We start from the raw sequence: 16,058 nt of genomic DNA on the forward strand, positions 1-16,058 counted from the left end.
ATTTTCTTTTCCCAGTCAGACTTTGCCAAGGGAAGCAGAGAGAAAATGTTTGAGTTGCCTCCTTCAGAACAGCTTGGCCTAGACACTAGCTCTGGTTCACTATTGAGGCCTTGCTCAGGATGGGAGTATTTTAAGAATTTGGGCAGGTCCCAGGGTGTTTGGGAGAGATTATGAGGATGTTACCTTTTGAGAGAAAAGCTAAGAAATACAGGACTAGAGAAAAACATTTTAGAAATGTGGGATTTAGACATTTTATTTAAAGCAATGGGGGGTCTGAATTTCTCAGAAGGTTTTTGTTTGTAGGAAGCAACATTGCTAGAGCTGTTATTGTACCAAAGGGGGAGATGGTTGTCTGTAAAAAAGGGGTGAAGACCAAATGCCTCCAGTGAGGATGGGATTCAAACCTATGCGTGCAGAGCACAATGGATAAGCAGTCCATCACCTTAACCACTCGGTCACCTCACCTGAGCTGTCAGGAAATGGACAGGAAGAGAAATTTAAGGCCGGCAGAGATAGGGATATGATGGAGTTTTTAAATACTAAGCGTAAGCAGGGGCTGAATGAGCTCCCCACTCACATCTAGTGAGGAACTGGGGGAAAGACTTCAGGAACAGACCCTGTTTGCATAGACACACCTACTCTGCCTAGGTATGCAGCATGGTGGGGCCGCTTTCCCAAAATGACCAGTTTGGGATGGTGGTGGGTTACAAATCACTTTAGGATTGAGTGGAATGAAATGTTATTCTCCTTCCTGTATGAGTGAAGGGCAGCAGAACATACCTATTGCGTCCTGATGGAGGGGTAGGCACCTCAGGGCCTGAGCCAGCCCCTATGGAGGGCAGGGAGGGAGCACTACTCAGCAGCACTCTGTCCCAGCTCTTCCCCAACCCCACCCTTAGCCTGAGACTCTGGCTCCCAGCCCGGCGTCGACCCCTTTACCACTGTCCACACCCCTCTCCCCAGCAAGCAACAGCCCCACTCCCAGCCCCAGTTCTCGACTGTGGCTTCTGAGGGGCCACAGCCATGGGTAAGAGGACACAGTGTGAAATGTTTGGGGACCACTGGTTTAGGGTGACATCCTCAATCACTTCTCTGCCACCACGGGCAGCCCAGAGCCCTTTGAATCCCAGCAGCGGCTGAGATTTAAAGGGCTCAGAGATCCCTGCGGCTGCAGGCAGCCCAGAGCCCTTTTAATCCCGGTCACAGCTCCAGCGGATGGAGTGGGGTTGGGATTTCAAGGGCTTAGGCTCCTCTCAGCAACAGCTCTGGGCCTTTTAAATCGCTGCCCCAGCCCCACAAAGCTCCGGGTTCCCCCAGCCACCGAGCCCCGGGCCCTTTAATTTGACTCTGAGGGCTCCCAGCCACCTCTTCAGCTGGGAGCCCCTGGTTGATTTAAAATCAAGTATCACCACCCCACCCCCAACCTTCCTTTTTGACCCACAGCTGTTTTGGTGGGGCGGTGCTGGGAAAGGAGGGTTTGTTTCTGCAGGGCTGGGCGGGGTGTTTTCACCGGGCTGGGAAGTCCTGAGGTGGGGGTGGTTCCGCAGGGCCGGAGGGTTTCCGCCCTTAGCTGATTTCTTTAGAGTAATGTGGCCCTCGCCGCTTTACAAGTTGTGCTGGCCTGCTGACGGCATTCGCTGGGCCTCTCGCTTGTGTGGATTCTCTGATGCCTAATAAGGTTTGAGCTACGATTGAAGGTTTTCCCACACACAAGGCATTCGCTGGGCCTGTCTCCTATGTGGATTCTCTGATGGGTAATAAGGACTGATCTGTTATTGAAGCACTTCCCACACTCACGGCATTCATAGGGCCGCTACCCTGTGTGGATTCTCTGATGCCTAATAAGGGCTGATCTTTGAGTGAAGAGTTTTCCACACTCATGGCATTCATAGGGCCTCTCCCCTGTGTGGATTCTCTGATGTTGAGAAAGGCCTGATCTGTAAGTGAAGTTTTTCCCACACTCAGCGCTGGTATTTTTTTGCTTTTCCCTGCAGATTTCCTGCTGTATTCTGGTTTCCTTAAGGCCCTTCTGAGTTCCCTGACAGGAAATAAATTTATCCATTTTCTCCCCTGGCTGGTTTCCCTGCTCTTTTTCTGGTCTGTGCTGAACCTCACAGGATCTTCCCTGCTCGTGACTGCTGGACACATTCCTTTTCATTCTTTGCGATAATGCTCTGTGTTTATCCACTTGCTCAACATTTCCCTGCTGAGAATTCTGCTCCTCTTTCTCACATGTCATTGCATCACCTGCTGTGATAGAGACAGAAACCTCAAACAGGGATGGAAAGGGGAAGGCCAAACCAAAACAAGTGCTGGAGAGAGGTCAAATAAAAATCAGGAACTCAGCTCCTCCCAACAGGAGAGAGGAGGGGATCAATTCAGCCTTCACATCTCATCCAACTTCGCAGGGGGAAGGGAGAAAGCTACTGCCGGTGTCTGCTAGGATCTATAGGAAGCCTTGAGCTATATTTACCCTGCTGATGCGACCCCTGCTATGGACAATAATGAACTGAGAGACTTCCCAAGACCTTTGTAGGGCATCCCAGATGTTTCTTTCAGGCACTTACAGATTCTGAGTTGGTTTAATGTTTCCTCATCTGTGCGGGGAGATCTCAGGATCTCTCTTTCCTCTGAACCCTGCAGCTCTGGGACCTATGGCTCTTCCCCTTGTTCCAGCTGGGAGATCACATCACGTTGGAAAACCAGAAACCCTGCTCAGATTAAAGAAAACAAAGGAGTTCAGTTGATTTCATACAACTTGATCATCAAAAACATTCTATTAATTTATCTTCAGTGCTTAGTGTGACCTGGTGTGCCTGGGGCAGTCCTCACTGAAAATGCCAAGGTCAGAGCAGGCTGAAAAAGGGAGAGCAGATGCTCCCCAAACTGGTGGTTAACACTGAAGTTAAACTCACTGACCAGTCACAAACTGTGCTTCTGATCCCACACACTGGTTAACGAGACTCTGAAAAAAGAAATCACACGGCCCCCTTTATTGCATGACAGTTCTCTGACTCCTAATCAGCAACTAGGTCCCGTACAGTGAGAGGTTATTTAAAAACTCTGCTCACTGTGATACAGCATGGCCAGAGGGCAGCAGGAGAGTGATCCTAATTGGATCCAGGAAGTGGGTGGGTGGAAGGTCAGCCACATTACCCAGTCACTATAGGTTTGGATCTCATCCAAAATACCATGCTGCCAGCCAATTATTTAGCAGTTAAACTAAATGTTTAGAAGAAAGAACAAATGAAAGAATGAAGTTAAATTCCATCCTTCCAGACTATTCTTTAGCATCTAAACTAAAGGTTTAAACGAAAGAAAGACAGAAAGAAGTTAAATGGAAAAGCAGTCAGATACATTCCAAAATGGATATATCAGGTTCTTAGCAGTATTGGTGAGTTGCTGGCTTGAAAGTCTGTCTGGAACGCATCCACAGCTTGGATGGGTCATTCAGTCCTTTGTTCCAGGGTTCAATTTGTAGAGAAGTTGCTCCAGAGGTAGGAAAGGGGATTGAAGACAAGATGGAGATGATGCAGCTGCACTTTATATTCCTTTTGCCATGTGGCTTGTACTTCCTGTGTCCCAAACACAAGCTTCACAGTACATGGCATGGAAAAGCTTTGGAGGTCTCATTACACAGGCATACCCCAGCATGTCTTGCTGACTCAATAGGTGTATCCCCTTGGTCCATGGGCTCATTGTACAGCTGATGACCCTCAATGGGCCATCAAACAGGCTAGGCAGTGTTGATGCCAATATGTCTGGGGGTGTCACCCAGAAACACTGCACAAGTCTGGAAATACAGATATACCCTACATATCTGTAACTCACAATACAAGGGTGACAGAAACATAGAAACAAAATTATCATACTTGGCAAATCATAACATTTTCATTGCCACTTTACATGGCATACCTAGCATGATTCATTGCAATTTTATCAGATTATATTATTTTATTATTAATACCAAAGGGTCTCACAATTTCATGCAGTCTCATACTTGCTAAACTAGTGAATTCCCAGGACCAGTTCCCCAGGTCCTTGAAGATGCCAAACATTGTGCTTATGAGGGATTGAAATACCCACATATCTGCTGGGAACACACACACAGACACTGTGTCAGTCTATATCCCTGTGTTCACTCTTCTAGAAAATTATTATCAATTTTATACCCAGTATGGCTTGTGAGGTATCATTAGAAAACACATAACCTAGTGAATATTATCCTCCTGTTAAAATGTGTAGTAACACTGTATGTAAAATTGTGAGATTTTACAGTATGATATTACTGAAAAAGTTTCAGTTCTGGGGAACACCCACAGACCAGTTCCTCAGAGACAGCAAGGCAAACAGCTGGCCAAACAGCCATTCTCCTGCAGGGGGAAGGTGTGAAGACATTAAGGGCTGGTCTACACTACGGGGGAAATCGATATTAGATACGCAACTTCACCTACGTGAATAACGTAGCTGAAGTAGAATATCTAAGATCGGATTACTAACCCATCCTCACCGCGCGGGATCGATGTCCGCGGCTCCCCCTGTCGAATCCGCAACTCGGTTGGGGTTGGTGGAGTTCCAGAATCGATATAAGCGCGCTCGGGGATCGATATATGGCGTCTAGATGAGACGCGATATATCTTTCCCCGAGCAATCGATTTTAACCCGCCGATACGGTGGGTAGTCTAGACGTAGCCTTACATTCCATCACAGGGACCTATTAAGGCTGTTGTGGAAAACGACCACAGGATTGATTTTGAATCAGCTGAGCCTGAGGCTCTTTTCTTGTTTACAAGGACGCAGGGGGCGACAGCTATTGGAATACTGTCCCCGAGCTAAAAATCACACAAGCCTTTTACAACTTAAAACCACAAACAATGACACATACGTTGCACGTTAATTTCCTTATTTGGAATATATTGCAAAATATGATGCAGGTCAAAAGCAAGCTGAACAATCAGTTTTCCATATTTGGCCTTTCCTGTTATTTTTATTACACCTGGTGATATGGGAGCAAGACTCTCCATGTCTCAAGAAATGTCACTACCAACCTAGGCCATTTTCACATGCTAGGGTACAATCTAGATCAGTGAGGAGTTGTGTTATCTGTAATCCAGGGTGAGATTCAGTGTTCTGCTGCTGGAGCTCCCCTGTCTGGATACTCCCAGCCAGCGTTCAAGGACGCACTGAGTGTCTGTATGATAAGTAACCCTGGACCGGCAGCTCTGATTCCAGCCGCCTGCTTGTTACACCCCAAGCACATTCTGGTTTGGGTAGAGAAGGCTCAGGGTTTGAGAGAAGGCTGGGGGTAGGAAGCTTCTGTTCATTATGCTGGACGTAACCCCCAGTTTTACTTGAGTAAAGAGGAGATATTTGACATTGTGTGATACTGCTCCTGTGCTCTGTTCCCAAAGTGTTCTGCAGCAGAGGAGGGTCTCCGGTAGTATGTGTGTCACTGGCCTATTGGGGTGATGCTGAAACAGGACAGGGTACAGATGGCATTGTGGGGGTGGCATGAACCTTCACTCGTCATTTCCCCTTCCAAGAACAGAAGGGACAGGAATCCTTACCCAGCAAGACCACCGTCTCATAGTTTTCCTGCATGACATCCCTATAGAGGGCTCTCTGAGTGGGGTCCAGCAGAGTCCCCTCTTCCCTGGAGAAATACACAGCCACCTCCTCGAAGGTCATCGGCCCCTGAAAGAGCAAGAGTCCAACACTCAGTACCTGCTGACCCACTCACAACCCCACTATTCACGGAACAGCAGCACCAGGGAAATGGAAGCTCCGGAAGGCACATGTTAACAGAGTCCCACCCCACCTTGCTTACAGCAGCCAGGAGGCATCAGAGGGTAGAAAGAGAGAACCTTTGTGTCTCCCAGCTGACAGATAGAAGCAGGGTCTTCACATTTATCACATAGCTACTAGCCAGAGCTAAATATAGGAGATGGGGCTGTCTCTGGACCCTGTTAGTGGCTCCCTGGTAGGAATCCCAGCACTCTCCAAATAAAATATATGGAAGAAAGGGGAAGTCAATAGTAAAGAATAGAAGTTAGAAGGTCAGAATTGTAGTGCCCATTAACAAAGGTTTAGAGAAAATAGAGCCTATCAAACTAACGGGATATCCTTATTGGATGAGATCAAAAGTTTGGTTGCAGCTAATAGTATTGATGTAATATACCTAAACTTCTGTAAGGGACATGACTTGATCACCACAATATTTTTACTAAAAAAAACTAGAATGATACAAAATAAACATGGCATACATTAAATAGATTAAAAACTCTGATAGTAAATGGGGAACCATGGTCGAGTGGATTTCTTTCTAGCAGGTTCCTGCAGGGATTGGTTCTTGGCCCTGTGCTATTTAACATTCTTATCCATGACTTAGAAGAGAGTACAAAATCATCACTGATAAAGTTTACAGTTGCCACAAAGATTGGGGTTGGTGGTAATTAATGAAATGCCAGGAGATTCAGGCTCCATCACTGGGAGTCTGGGAAGTTGTCCCAGCCCTGGCTAGAGGGTTATTTCCTGTTCCACAAAGAGGGGAAGTTCCATTCCCAACTCCTGTGCCTTGAAATTAGGACCTATCTGACACTACACCCCCATATTCATCATAGTGGTATGATTATAATATGATTAGGACATAATTATGATCTATTTTGTACAAGAAGCATCATGTGTGGTGTCACTGGAAAAGTTCTGATTTGCTGAATATGATTATCCTATTTGTGTGCACATATGATGTTCGTATCTGAAGTTATGGATATTGACTCTGTATCTGTATTTCAAATGTGCTTACTCTGGGTAACACCCACAACGAGCCTTTCAGGTACAGCAATGAAGAAGCCAGACAGCGCTGATGGCTCAACAAAGACAATGGACTGTGGAAGAGCTTAGCCTTCCTGTGAATGTTTCAGCCAGCCTATGAGTCATGGCTACTATGACTCAGCAGGGCCTGTGACCAGACCACATGACACTAAACTCCATTTTAGTACCTGTATTTTTCCACAAACTGGACTAGGAACTGAGTTTGGAACAAAAGGTTCCCACCATATGGAAAAGCTACATAAGGTGGGGTGTGACATCATCTCTTGGCCTCATTCCCCACACAAGAGAACTTCTGGAAACACCTGAGAAACAAAAACGGATGTGGGGGAAGTGCTGCTCCCAGGATCAAGAGATTTCTAGCTTGTGTATGGAAACTTGGGGGACTGCTTGTACCATCAGTCAGGGTGAGAAATTGCTAATTCAAATTCTATCCATCTAGTATGTTAGGCTTAGTCTGAGTTTTGGTTATTTGCTAAATAATCTGCTTTGATCTGTTTGTTATCACTTATAATCACTTAATCTATCTTTCTGCAGTTAATAAACTTGTTTGATGCTTTATCTTAACCAGCATATTTTGAGTGAAGTGTCTGAGGAAAATCTCAGCTTGTTGTGCACATCTGTCCCATATCGAGGGGAAGGGGAACTACATTAATGAGCTTGCATTATAGAGATCCCCGTGCACTATAAGATGGTATCATTCTGGATTTATACTACAGCAAGTGTGCAAGGTTGGGGAGTGGGAAATTGGCTCTTGTCTTCTATCTGTCCTTGAGTGGCTTAGGTAACGCACTCAGGTAGCTTAGTTGGCTGCATGGCGCCACCTGCTGTTGTGTTGGGTGATAACAGGCCCTGGAGAGGCTGGCGAAATCTCCAGCAAAGCAGTGTGAGAAGGGCCAGCCCAGCGTGAGGGTTAGAGGACACAGCAGTTCCCAGAAGCTCCACAAACTGCCTCCTGGGGGTGACAACCCATCACGCCCTACACTACACAAGTCTCAACAGGTTTGTCACATGCTGTCCCCTCCCTTTCTCCACCCGAGATATTTCCTGCTTCCCACCACCTCTAGCAATTCCCACCCTCTTATGCATTTACTGCTCCTCAACCTCCAAGCAGAACCCGCCACCCTGATAATCTCTTACCTGAGCCAGCTCCATTGCAGCCATTTCCTTGCCCCTGGGAGGACGAGATGATCTGCAGCGAAACATGGATGTTATTCTCTGGCCTGCCGGGGTGAAAAGGGCAAAGTGTGAGAATTCAGACTAGGCTTTTGTCCATTCCACAAGCCGATTCCCCCCAGCTTTTCCCCTGCTAATGCACATTCTAGGTTCTGGCACACTGTGAAGCACAGAGTGACCTTATTCCAGTACAGGCCTAGCCCCCTCCCACCAGGGTGTAACCCTCTGACACATGGGGAAACCCTCCCAGTAACAGTCTCTCTCTTACACGTATCAAGTTTGCGGACAACACCAAGCTGGGAGGGGTTCTAAGTGCTTTGGAGGATTGGATTAAAATTCAAAATGATCTGGACAAACGGGAGAAATGATCTGAAGTAAATAGGATCAAATTCAGTAGAGACAAGTGCAAAGTACTCCACGTTGGAAGGAACAGTCGGACGCCAGAGAAGAGCAGAAACAAAGGAGTCACTTTGGGGATTCTCCCTGTCATTGTCCCCAAGGCAGCTGTCTCAGGTTTACAAAGGTGTTTCATGTTCCAGCCTTTATACAGTCTCTCCTGGGAGTGCCCCTTTCATGGACTGGGCCTAGTTTTAGTTTTTGGTAGTTAACAATCTTGGTTTATTGTTCATCTAACCAGTATGTGTGGATTGAAGTGTGTTGGAAACTCTGTTTGGGATAACAAGCTGGTGCATGTCATTTTCCACTGATGAAATGACAGACTTCATATGAGCTTGTGTCGTTCAGTAGCGTGCTGGACAGTGCAAGATGCACATTTCTGGGGGAAAGTTGGGCACTTGAGAATTTGCTGGTTTTCTCCTGAGGTGTAGTTCATGAGTGGCTGTCTAGCAGCACTCAATACTGTGTAGCTGGGAGTGAGTTACATGCTGGAGACTGTGTGTTAATTGGCCAAGAGGGGCTGTTCTCGCGGGAAAACAGTGGAAAAGGCACCCCATGCTGGAGGACTGAGGGGACAGCTATTTAACAGTCCAGATTGTACTCTGGGTAACGTCACAGACACTCATTATGACAGAGCCTCTTACAACACAGAGAAAGTAAATCCATGTCCCAGAAATCGAAGACTCCAGACAGAGGGCAAGTGTCCCTGGCACTGCTTCTTGCTGACAGAGAGGTTCAGAGACAGTGCGAGAATCCTGGGGAAGCTGGGAACAGGAAGCATGGGCTGGCGGGGTTCGGTGGAGAAAGGGAACAGGAAGGGCAGGGATATTACTGAATCCAGGATCTCAGCAGTGCTAGATGACAGGATAGCACATAGTGCAGCCCATTGGAAAACACAATCCCAACTATACATACAAAATGATGGGGTCTAAATTAGTTGTTTCCACTCAAGAGATGGATCTTGGAGTCACTGTGGATAGTTCTCTGAAAACATCCACTCAATGTGCAGCAGCAGTGAAAAAAAGTGAGCAATGTTGAAAATAATTAAGAAAGGGATAGATATGACAGAATATCTCATAGATCATATTTGTAAAAACAGCAAATAAATCCATGATACACCCACATCTTGAATACTGCATGCACATGTCACCCCATCTCAAAAATAGATATATTGGAATTGGAAAAGGTTCAGAAAAGGGCAACAAAAATGATTAGGTTTATGGGACAGTTATGCCAGACCTAACCCCCAGTTTCACTTGAGGAAACAGGAGCTATTTGACACTGTGCAATACGGCTCCTGTGCTCTGTTCCCAAAGTGTTCTGCAGCAGAGGAGGGTCTCTGGTAGTATGTGTGTCACTGGCCTATTGGGGTGATGCTGAAACAGGACAGGGTACAGATGGCATTATGGGGGTGGCGTGAACCTTCACTCTTCATTTCCCCTTCCAAGAACAGAAGGGACAGGAACCCTTACCCAGCAAGACCACCATCTCATAATTCTCCTGCATGACATCCCAGTAGAGGGCTCTCTGAGCGGGGTCCAGCAGAGCCCACTCTTCCCTGGTGAAATACATAGCCATCTCCTTGAAGGTCACCGGCCCCTGAAAGAGCAAGAGTCCAACACTAAGGACTTGCTGCCCCACTCACAGCCCCACTATTTGTGGCAGAGAGGAGTGAATCAAATGGAAGCTCTGGGTGGATCATAGTCAGGAGAGTCCCACCTCGACCTGGCTCAGAGTATCCAGCAAATGCCAGGGTGAGGGGATGAAGAGAGAGCCCCTTATCTCTCCCAGCATATCCATCACCCCCCTACTAGCCACTGACTGATACAGGAGATGGAGCCCCTAGCAGGGTCTAGGGAGAGCTCGCTGGTAGGATGCCCAACACCCTCCTCATTGTGAGGAGCGGGATATGAAGGGAGAGGCAGCTTCAATAAGCCTGACTCATGAGTGTCCCCTTCATATCTCACAGCAGCTGCTGGTTAGTGAGGTCAGGCTCCAGCAGTAGGAGTCTGGTCAGTTTGACTAGCTCCATGTAGGTGGGTTATTTTCTCTCTTCACAAATTAGGGCATTTCCACCTCCAAACCTCCTGGGTCTGTTCCTAGAATCTAGGCCACTTAGTAAATAACTCCCAGCAGGTCTGCCACACCCTGGCCTCCTCCTTTCCACACGCTGTGAATTTCCTGCCCCGCTCCAACCTCCAAACCAGACTCTGCAAACCTTCCCACCTCTGGTGTATTTGCTCTCCCTTTCCTCCAGCAGGAACCCACCAGCAACCCCCCGATAATCTCTACCTGGACTGACTCCACTGCAGCCATTTCTCTTCCCTGTCCCACGCCAGGCTGGGATGAGCTGGAGCAAAACATGGACGTCATTCTGCAGCCTGTCTGGGGGAGAAGGGCAGTTGTGGGCGTTTCAGAACCGGTTTTAGTTAATTTCACATCACAATTCCCCCAGGCCCTTTCCCTGCAGACAGACACCCTAGATTCTGTCATGCTGGGAAATGCTCAATCTGTTTATTACAATTTAGACCTGGCCCCTCCTGCCAGGCTAAGTCCACAGACACATTTTTAACCTCCTTTCTCTCTCCCCTCACCCCTTCTCTGAACACAAGGCTAGAAAAGAGCAGAACCAAAGGAGTCACTGTGGGGGATTCCCTCAGACACTGACCCCACGGCAGCCACACCCCAGCAGGGGGAATATGGAGTCAGGAACTGGCTTTTGCTCTGTCTGATCCTTGTTTTGTTCACTGGAAAGTGGTTCTGCCCCAGGATGCAGCAATACATGTGTCTGGGTGGACTAGAGAGCTGGAAATCTCTCCCCCGCATTCATCTCTCCCACTGCCCCTTTCAGTCTCTCCTTCCCCTGTCCTCTCTCCCTGCCCCTCTGGCTGGGACAGTCCCATTCCTGGGGGCTTTGCTCTCCCATGGCTGGATTTCCTCCTGGCAACCGCTAATGGGAGGAGAAATGAGGTGGGGTTGTTTGTGCAGAGTCACTTTCTTGCCAGACCCTAGGACATTCCCTGAGGTCTTTCAGTTACCTGGAGACTCTGGCTCAGAATTTAGTAGTAACAGGGCCCAGGGCTGCCCTAGGGGGATAGGACCAGCTGCAGAAAGTCATCCCCTGGGCCGGGCAGAGAAGAAGCTTTAATTAAGGTCACTTCCTAGCACAGAGCCCCACTGGGGGAGCAGAAGCTGCCAAGCCTGGTCTCCCAGATCACAATGGAGGCTGCAGCATCTGACCCAGGAAGCTGAACCCCAATATCCTGAGCATAGAGGGACAGAGCGTTTGAGCAGCTTCCCTCCTTTAGCTCTCTGGGGAGAGCAGCTAATGGGAGCCCCTCCTCACAGGGAGAATTGCTGATCTCATTTGCCCCACTGTCCATCTGGAATCACTCCTTGTCTTTCCATACAGTGACTCTGGATTAACAATGGTCTCAATGACACCGGATTTCAGAAAGAATGAGTCCAGAATGCTGTGGAAAAGACCATCGTGTGGCAGTGCTGACTCCCTTCCCACCTCCCTCACCCCCGCAGATCTAGGACAAGGACTGGGGGCACAAATTTTCCAAACGGAACCGAAAGTTCCTGCAGTTTTCAAAAGAGGAGAAAAGCAAAATCTGTGATTTCACACTAACAGTGTTTGCTAAGTGGACAGAAAGTTATCCCAGTGACAGGGCACGTGACTGGGGAATGGACTTGGTGACCTGGTGACTAGGAGCCAGGACTCTGGCACAAGTTGACCAGAGAGAAGGATCATGGTTAGCAGCAGCCCCCAGACACCCCCTAGTACCCAGAGCCCAGACCCCCCAGCCAGGGGCCCCAGACACCCCCCAGCCAGGGGCCCATCAGATATTCCCTGGGACGCAGCCCCCAGAGTCCCTGGCCAGGGACCCCAGATACCCCTCAAAGCTCCACCGGCCAGAGAACCCCCACCACACCATGATTGCCAGGTTGGGAATCCCAAAGGGTTCCCCCCACCAAGAGCCTCCAGCAGCCAGGGACCCTCTCAAGGGACCCCCCTCAACTGGGAACTCAGTCCCTCACTGCCTGCCTAGGAACTTCCCCACCCTCCAGAACGATCTACCCTGACATTTGCCTGGGACCCCCTCCTCTGCCCAGTGTGACCCCCTGATGCTTTACAGTGGGACCCCTCACTCTGCTTCCCTGGCATGCCCTCACCTAGTGCCAGGGATCCTCTCCCCCAGCTCTGTGCACTGGGCATGGCAACAAAACCAGGAACCAGCGGGGGAAGCACAGACAGAGCCCCTGGCACAGAACCAGGCTCCCTCTAACCCCCTGTCCCGCCCCCCCAAGAGACACCCACCCCCACTTTTCTGCAGCCACCAGGCCCCCAGCGATACCCACCTCCAGGACCCATAGCCTCAGGGATGGGCACATCACAACCACCCCCCCAAATGCCCAAACCTCCACAACCCACCAACCTGACTAGGGTACCCCCTGCCCAGCCACCCAGAGGCCTACCCCTATCACAATGCCCCTTCAGCTGCAATCTCCCCACACAGACACCTTCCCTGCCCCTGCAAGTGTTACCTCACAGAGTGTGAGAAGTGGCTAGAAAGTTAACACCACCTCCTGCTGGCCAGTCACACAGGCAGAGGGAGCCTGGGAGGTGCTTCTTTAACAGGAGAATGGAAGGCCTGGAGGGCAAGAAAGGTCCACGGGCTGTCACTAGCAAATAATGGCCACCATGGATCCACCCCAGAGGCGGCTGCATCTTAGCACATTGGGAAACAACCCATCATATTCAATTAGAAATAAAACAACTAGAGAGAAGTGGGGCCCAAATGTTTGGGGTATTTTATATCAATCTTTGAGACACGCAGAGAGAACCTGTCACAAACGACATTTGATAACATGAGAGAAAACCACCAAGATCGGAGGGGATTTGATGTTGCTATTAAATAACTAGTGGAAAAGGGGGACTGTTGGACTGGATTTTATATGACTGTCCAATACATAAACAGAATGTGATGGTCCCCCCCGGCCCCTGGCCAACCATTCACGTGAGCAGCTCAGAGCCCTTTGAGGAGCTGATTTAAGCGGGAGAGGGGAGCTGGAAGGCTCCTGGGACAATGGAAGGGGGCAGCAGGGGGATTGGGAAATGGGGTCTGGGCAGTCTCCATGGGGGATGTGCTCCTCCCTTCCCTTCCCTGCCCTGGCAGAGAACGGGAACCTCATCCCATCCCACTCCAGTGGGAGCCATGTTCTGGGGAATGACCCAGGGCAACAATTTCCCACCCAAACAAGGACAAATCGCTGCAGATAAAATGGGTGGGAAAATCCACCCCCCATCGGAGAGATTTTAAATTGACATTTGAGAAGTATGGAGAGAAAAGGGAAAATCAGAGGCAATTAGAGAGCTGATCATTGGCGGGGGGGGGAGGAGAATCTCCCTGGATTTTATAGCCACGTGTGATAATGAGAGAGAAAAGGGGAAATCTTGAGAGAATGTGTGTGTGGGAGGAAGTGGCAAAAACAGGGACAGGATCCAGTTAACTCACCTCCCCCCGCACCCCGGGAATGTCCTGGCTGCACAGAGATAGATCTACCCACCCACCCCAGTGACCTCTCCCTCCCTGCAACTCCGGCTTCTCCCCGCCCTGACACCCCACACACACCAAAGGGGGGGGCTCTGCCAGCGCCTCCCCCTGAGCTCAACTCCTGCTCCTCCCCCCAGCCCGGATTGTGCCATTTAGCCCCCCCCGACCCTGCCTCCAGCTCCGTGACCCCTCCGCCCATCCATTTCCTGCTCAGCGCCCCCCCCCGCTCTCCCTGTTACTCACCCGCCCCGCTCCAGCCCCGCCCCCAGCGCCCGGCGGAACGTTACGGCTGGTCCGGGCTGGGGGAAGGGCAGCGGCTGTTACTGGGCATGCGCAGTGCCCGGGAGTAGCACATTGCTATGGGGAGTGATTTAATACACCGCCCCCCTCCGCCAGGCCCCAGGCTCCGCCCCCTCGCCAGGCCTCGGGCTCTGCCCCAGGCTCCACACCCCCTGGGCCAGGCCCGGGGTCCGCCCCTCCCCCCCACACGACGGCCGGGCCCCCCATCCCAGCGGGGCGGGCGGATCCTCCTGCAGCTCCACTGGGGCCGAGGCGGCCTCAAGGCTTCTCCCAGGCTCCCTGGGGCAGAGTCAATTTCCCGCCCCCCCTAGCGCCTCTCATTCCCCGGGGGCTCCGGGTCACAATGTCCCACCGCACTTCCCCCACATGCAGCTCCGGCTTCTCCCCTCCCACCCTCCACACCAAGGGGAACCCCCAGAACCCAGTCTCTGTCCCCACCTGGATCCCAGCGGGGCCAGGGGCAGATCCTGGCTGCAGTTGAGAACAGCGGCTCCGCTCCGGCTCGGGCAGCTCCAGCGCTGCTGGCAGCACGTGGGGAACCAGGGAGCAGCTGCTCAGCCCGGGCTCTGCATCACAATGTGCCAGAGCCCCCCCGCCAGTAGCTGCCCCGCCCCCGATCTGAGCCAGAGCCCCGCCCCCAGGAGCTGTTCTGCCCCCGCTCTGTGATGGAGCCCCGCCCCCAGGAGCTGCCTCGCCTCCAGGCTGGGCCAGAGCCCCTCTCCCAGGAGCAGCCCCACCCTGGGTTGTGCCAGAGCCCTGCCCCCAGGAGCTGCCCCGCCCCCGAGCTGAGCCAGAGCCCCGCCCCCAGGAGCTGCCCGCACCTGGGATGTGTCAGAGCCCCGCCCCCTGGAATTTCCCCATGTTGGGTCTCTGAGCTCTGTTCTCCTGCCGCCTTCTTCCCAGCACCCCCTGCTCCCAGCTGCTCCCTTCCTGTGTCTGCAAACAGCCCCCTCCGCTGAGGCTGACTCCAGTGGCCGAAGTTGCCTCTATCTCTGCTTCACCTGGAGGGGGAGAGACAAAGAGAGGAGATGGTCCCAGGGTGTGAAACCAGAATCAGGGGGCAAGGAAAGAAGGACTGTTTGGAAAAGTGGGTTTTTGCAAGGGGAGTTGATCCAGATGGAGTCAGAAGAAGTTGGGCAGCAGAGGCTCAGGGAAATTGAGGGGAACCCCCTGGGTGTCTCAGTGTTGGCCAGGGATTGTACAGCACCTTGCATAATATGGGGTCTGATCTCAGTCATGGTCTGTGCAGCACCTGGGAGCCCTGATGTCTGTTTCCTGATCACAGGCACTGGGAATGGAGAGAGGGAAACCTCAGCACCTGAAGGTTAATGCAGCCCTGTGTGCAACCCCTGCTAGGGTGATCCGACAGCAAATGTGAAAAATTGGGACGGGGGTGGGGGTAATAGGCACCTATATAAGAAAAAGACCCAAAAATCGGGACATCTAGTCATGCTAGTCCCTGCTGTTCTCATAAGGGGTCGGCTTAGAGAGGGTTTGGCTACACTTGCAGCTGTCCAGCGCTGGGAGTTAAAGCTGTCTTCCTACAGCTGTGTAGGGAAAGTGCTGCAGTGTGGACACACTGACAGCTACCAGCACACTGTCATGGCCACATTTGCAGCGCTGTTGGGAGTGGTGCATTATGGGCAGCTATCCCAGCGTTCAAGTGGCTGCAATGTGCTTTTCAAAAGAGGAGGGTGGGGTGGAGTGGAGTGTGACACGGAGCGTGGGGGAGACAGAGCGAGTGGATTCTTGGAGCTGACACTGTGTCAGCTCCCTGCCTGGCAAGTTCAAGCCTCC

General features: G+C 50.8%; 1 protein-coding gene and 1 non-coding gene across 7 annotated transcripts in view; both read right to left on the reverse strand.

Annotated features, from left to right (window-relative positions):
* Nucleotides 1-15,731, reverse strand: part of LOC127042580 (zinc finger protein 560-like) — a 408,147-nt gene extending 392,416 nt beyond the window's left edge. The window contains exons 1-5 of one of the 6 annotated variants that reach the window (XM_050935920.1): nucleotides 15,469-15,731; nucleotides 10,693-10,785; nucleotides 9,873-9,999; nucleotides 7,969-8,051; nucleotides 4,800-5,694 (exon numbers count right to left, since the gene is read on the reverse strand). In XM_050935920.1, the coding sequence (XP_050791877.1) occupies nucleotides 5,527-5,694; nucleotides 7,969-8,051; nucleotides 9,873-9,999; nucleotides 10,693-10,773 (459 nt within the window). In that variant the 5' untranslated portion in view covers nucleotides 10,774-10,785; nucleotides 15,469-15,731 and the 3' untranslated portion in view covers nucleotides 4,800-5,526. Of the gene's footprint in view, nucleotides 1-4,799; nucleotides 5,695-6,912; nucleotides 7,134-7,968; nucleotides 8,052-9,822; nucleotides 10,000-10,692; nucleotides 10,834-12,951; nucleotides 13,019-15,468 lie in introns of those variants that run through there. The other 5 variants (XM_050935919.1, XM_050935921.1, XM_050935924.1 and 2 more) reach the window with 5 other exon arrangements.
* Nucleotides 384-465, reverse strand: TRNAS-GCU (transfer RNA serine (anticodon GCU)). Its single transcript has one exon. It is a non-coding gene; the product is annotated as a tRNA-Ser (tRNA).
* Nucleotides 15,732-16,058: the final 327 nt, after the last annotated feature.

Source organism: Gopherus flavomarginatus, unplaced genomic scaffold (genome assembly GCF_025201925.1).
Source record: "Gopherus flavomarginatus isolate rGopFla2 unplaced genomic scaffold, rGopFla2.mat.asm mat_scaffold_61_arrow_ctg1, whole genome shotgun sequence".
In the NCBI taxonomy this organism is placed as follows: Eukaryota; Metazoa; Chordata; order Testudines; family Testudinidae; genus Gopherus; species Gopherus flavomarginatus.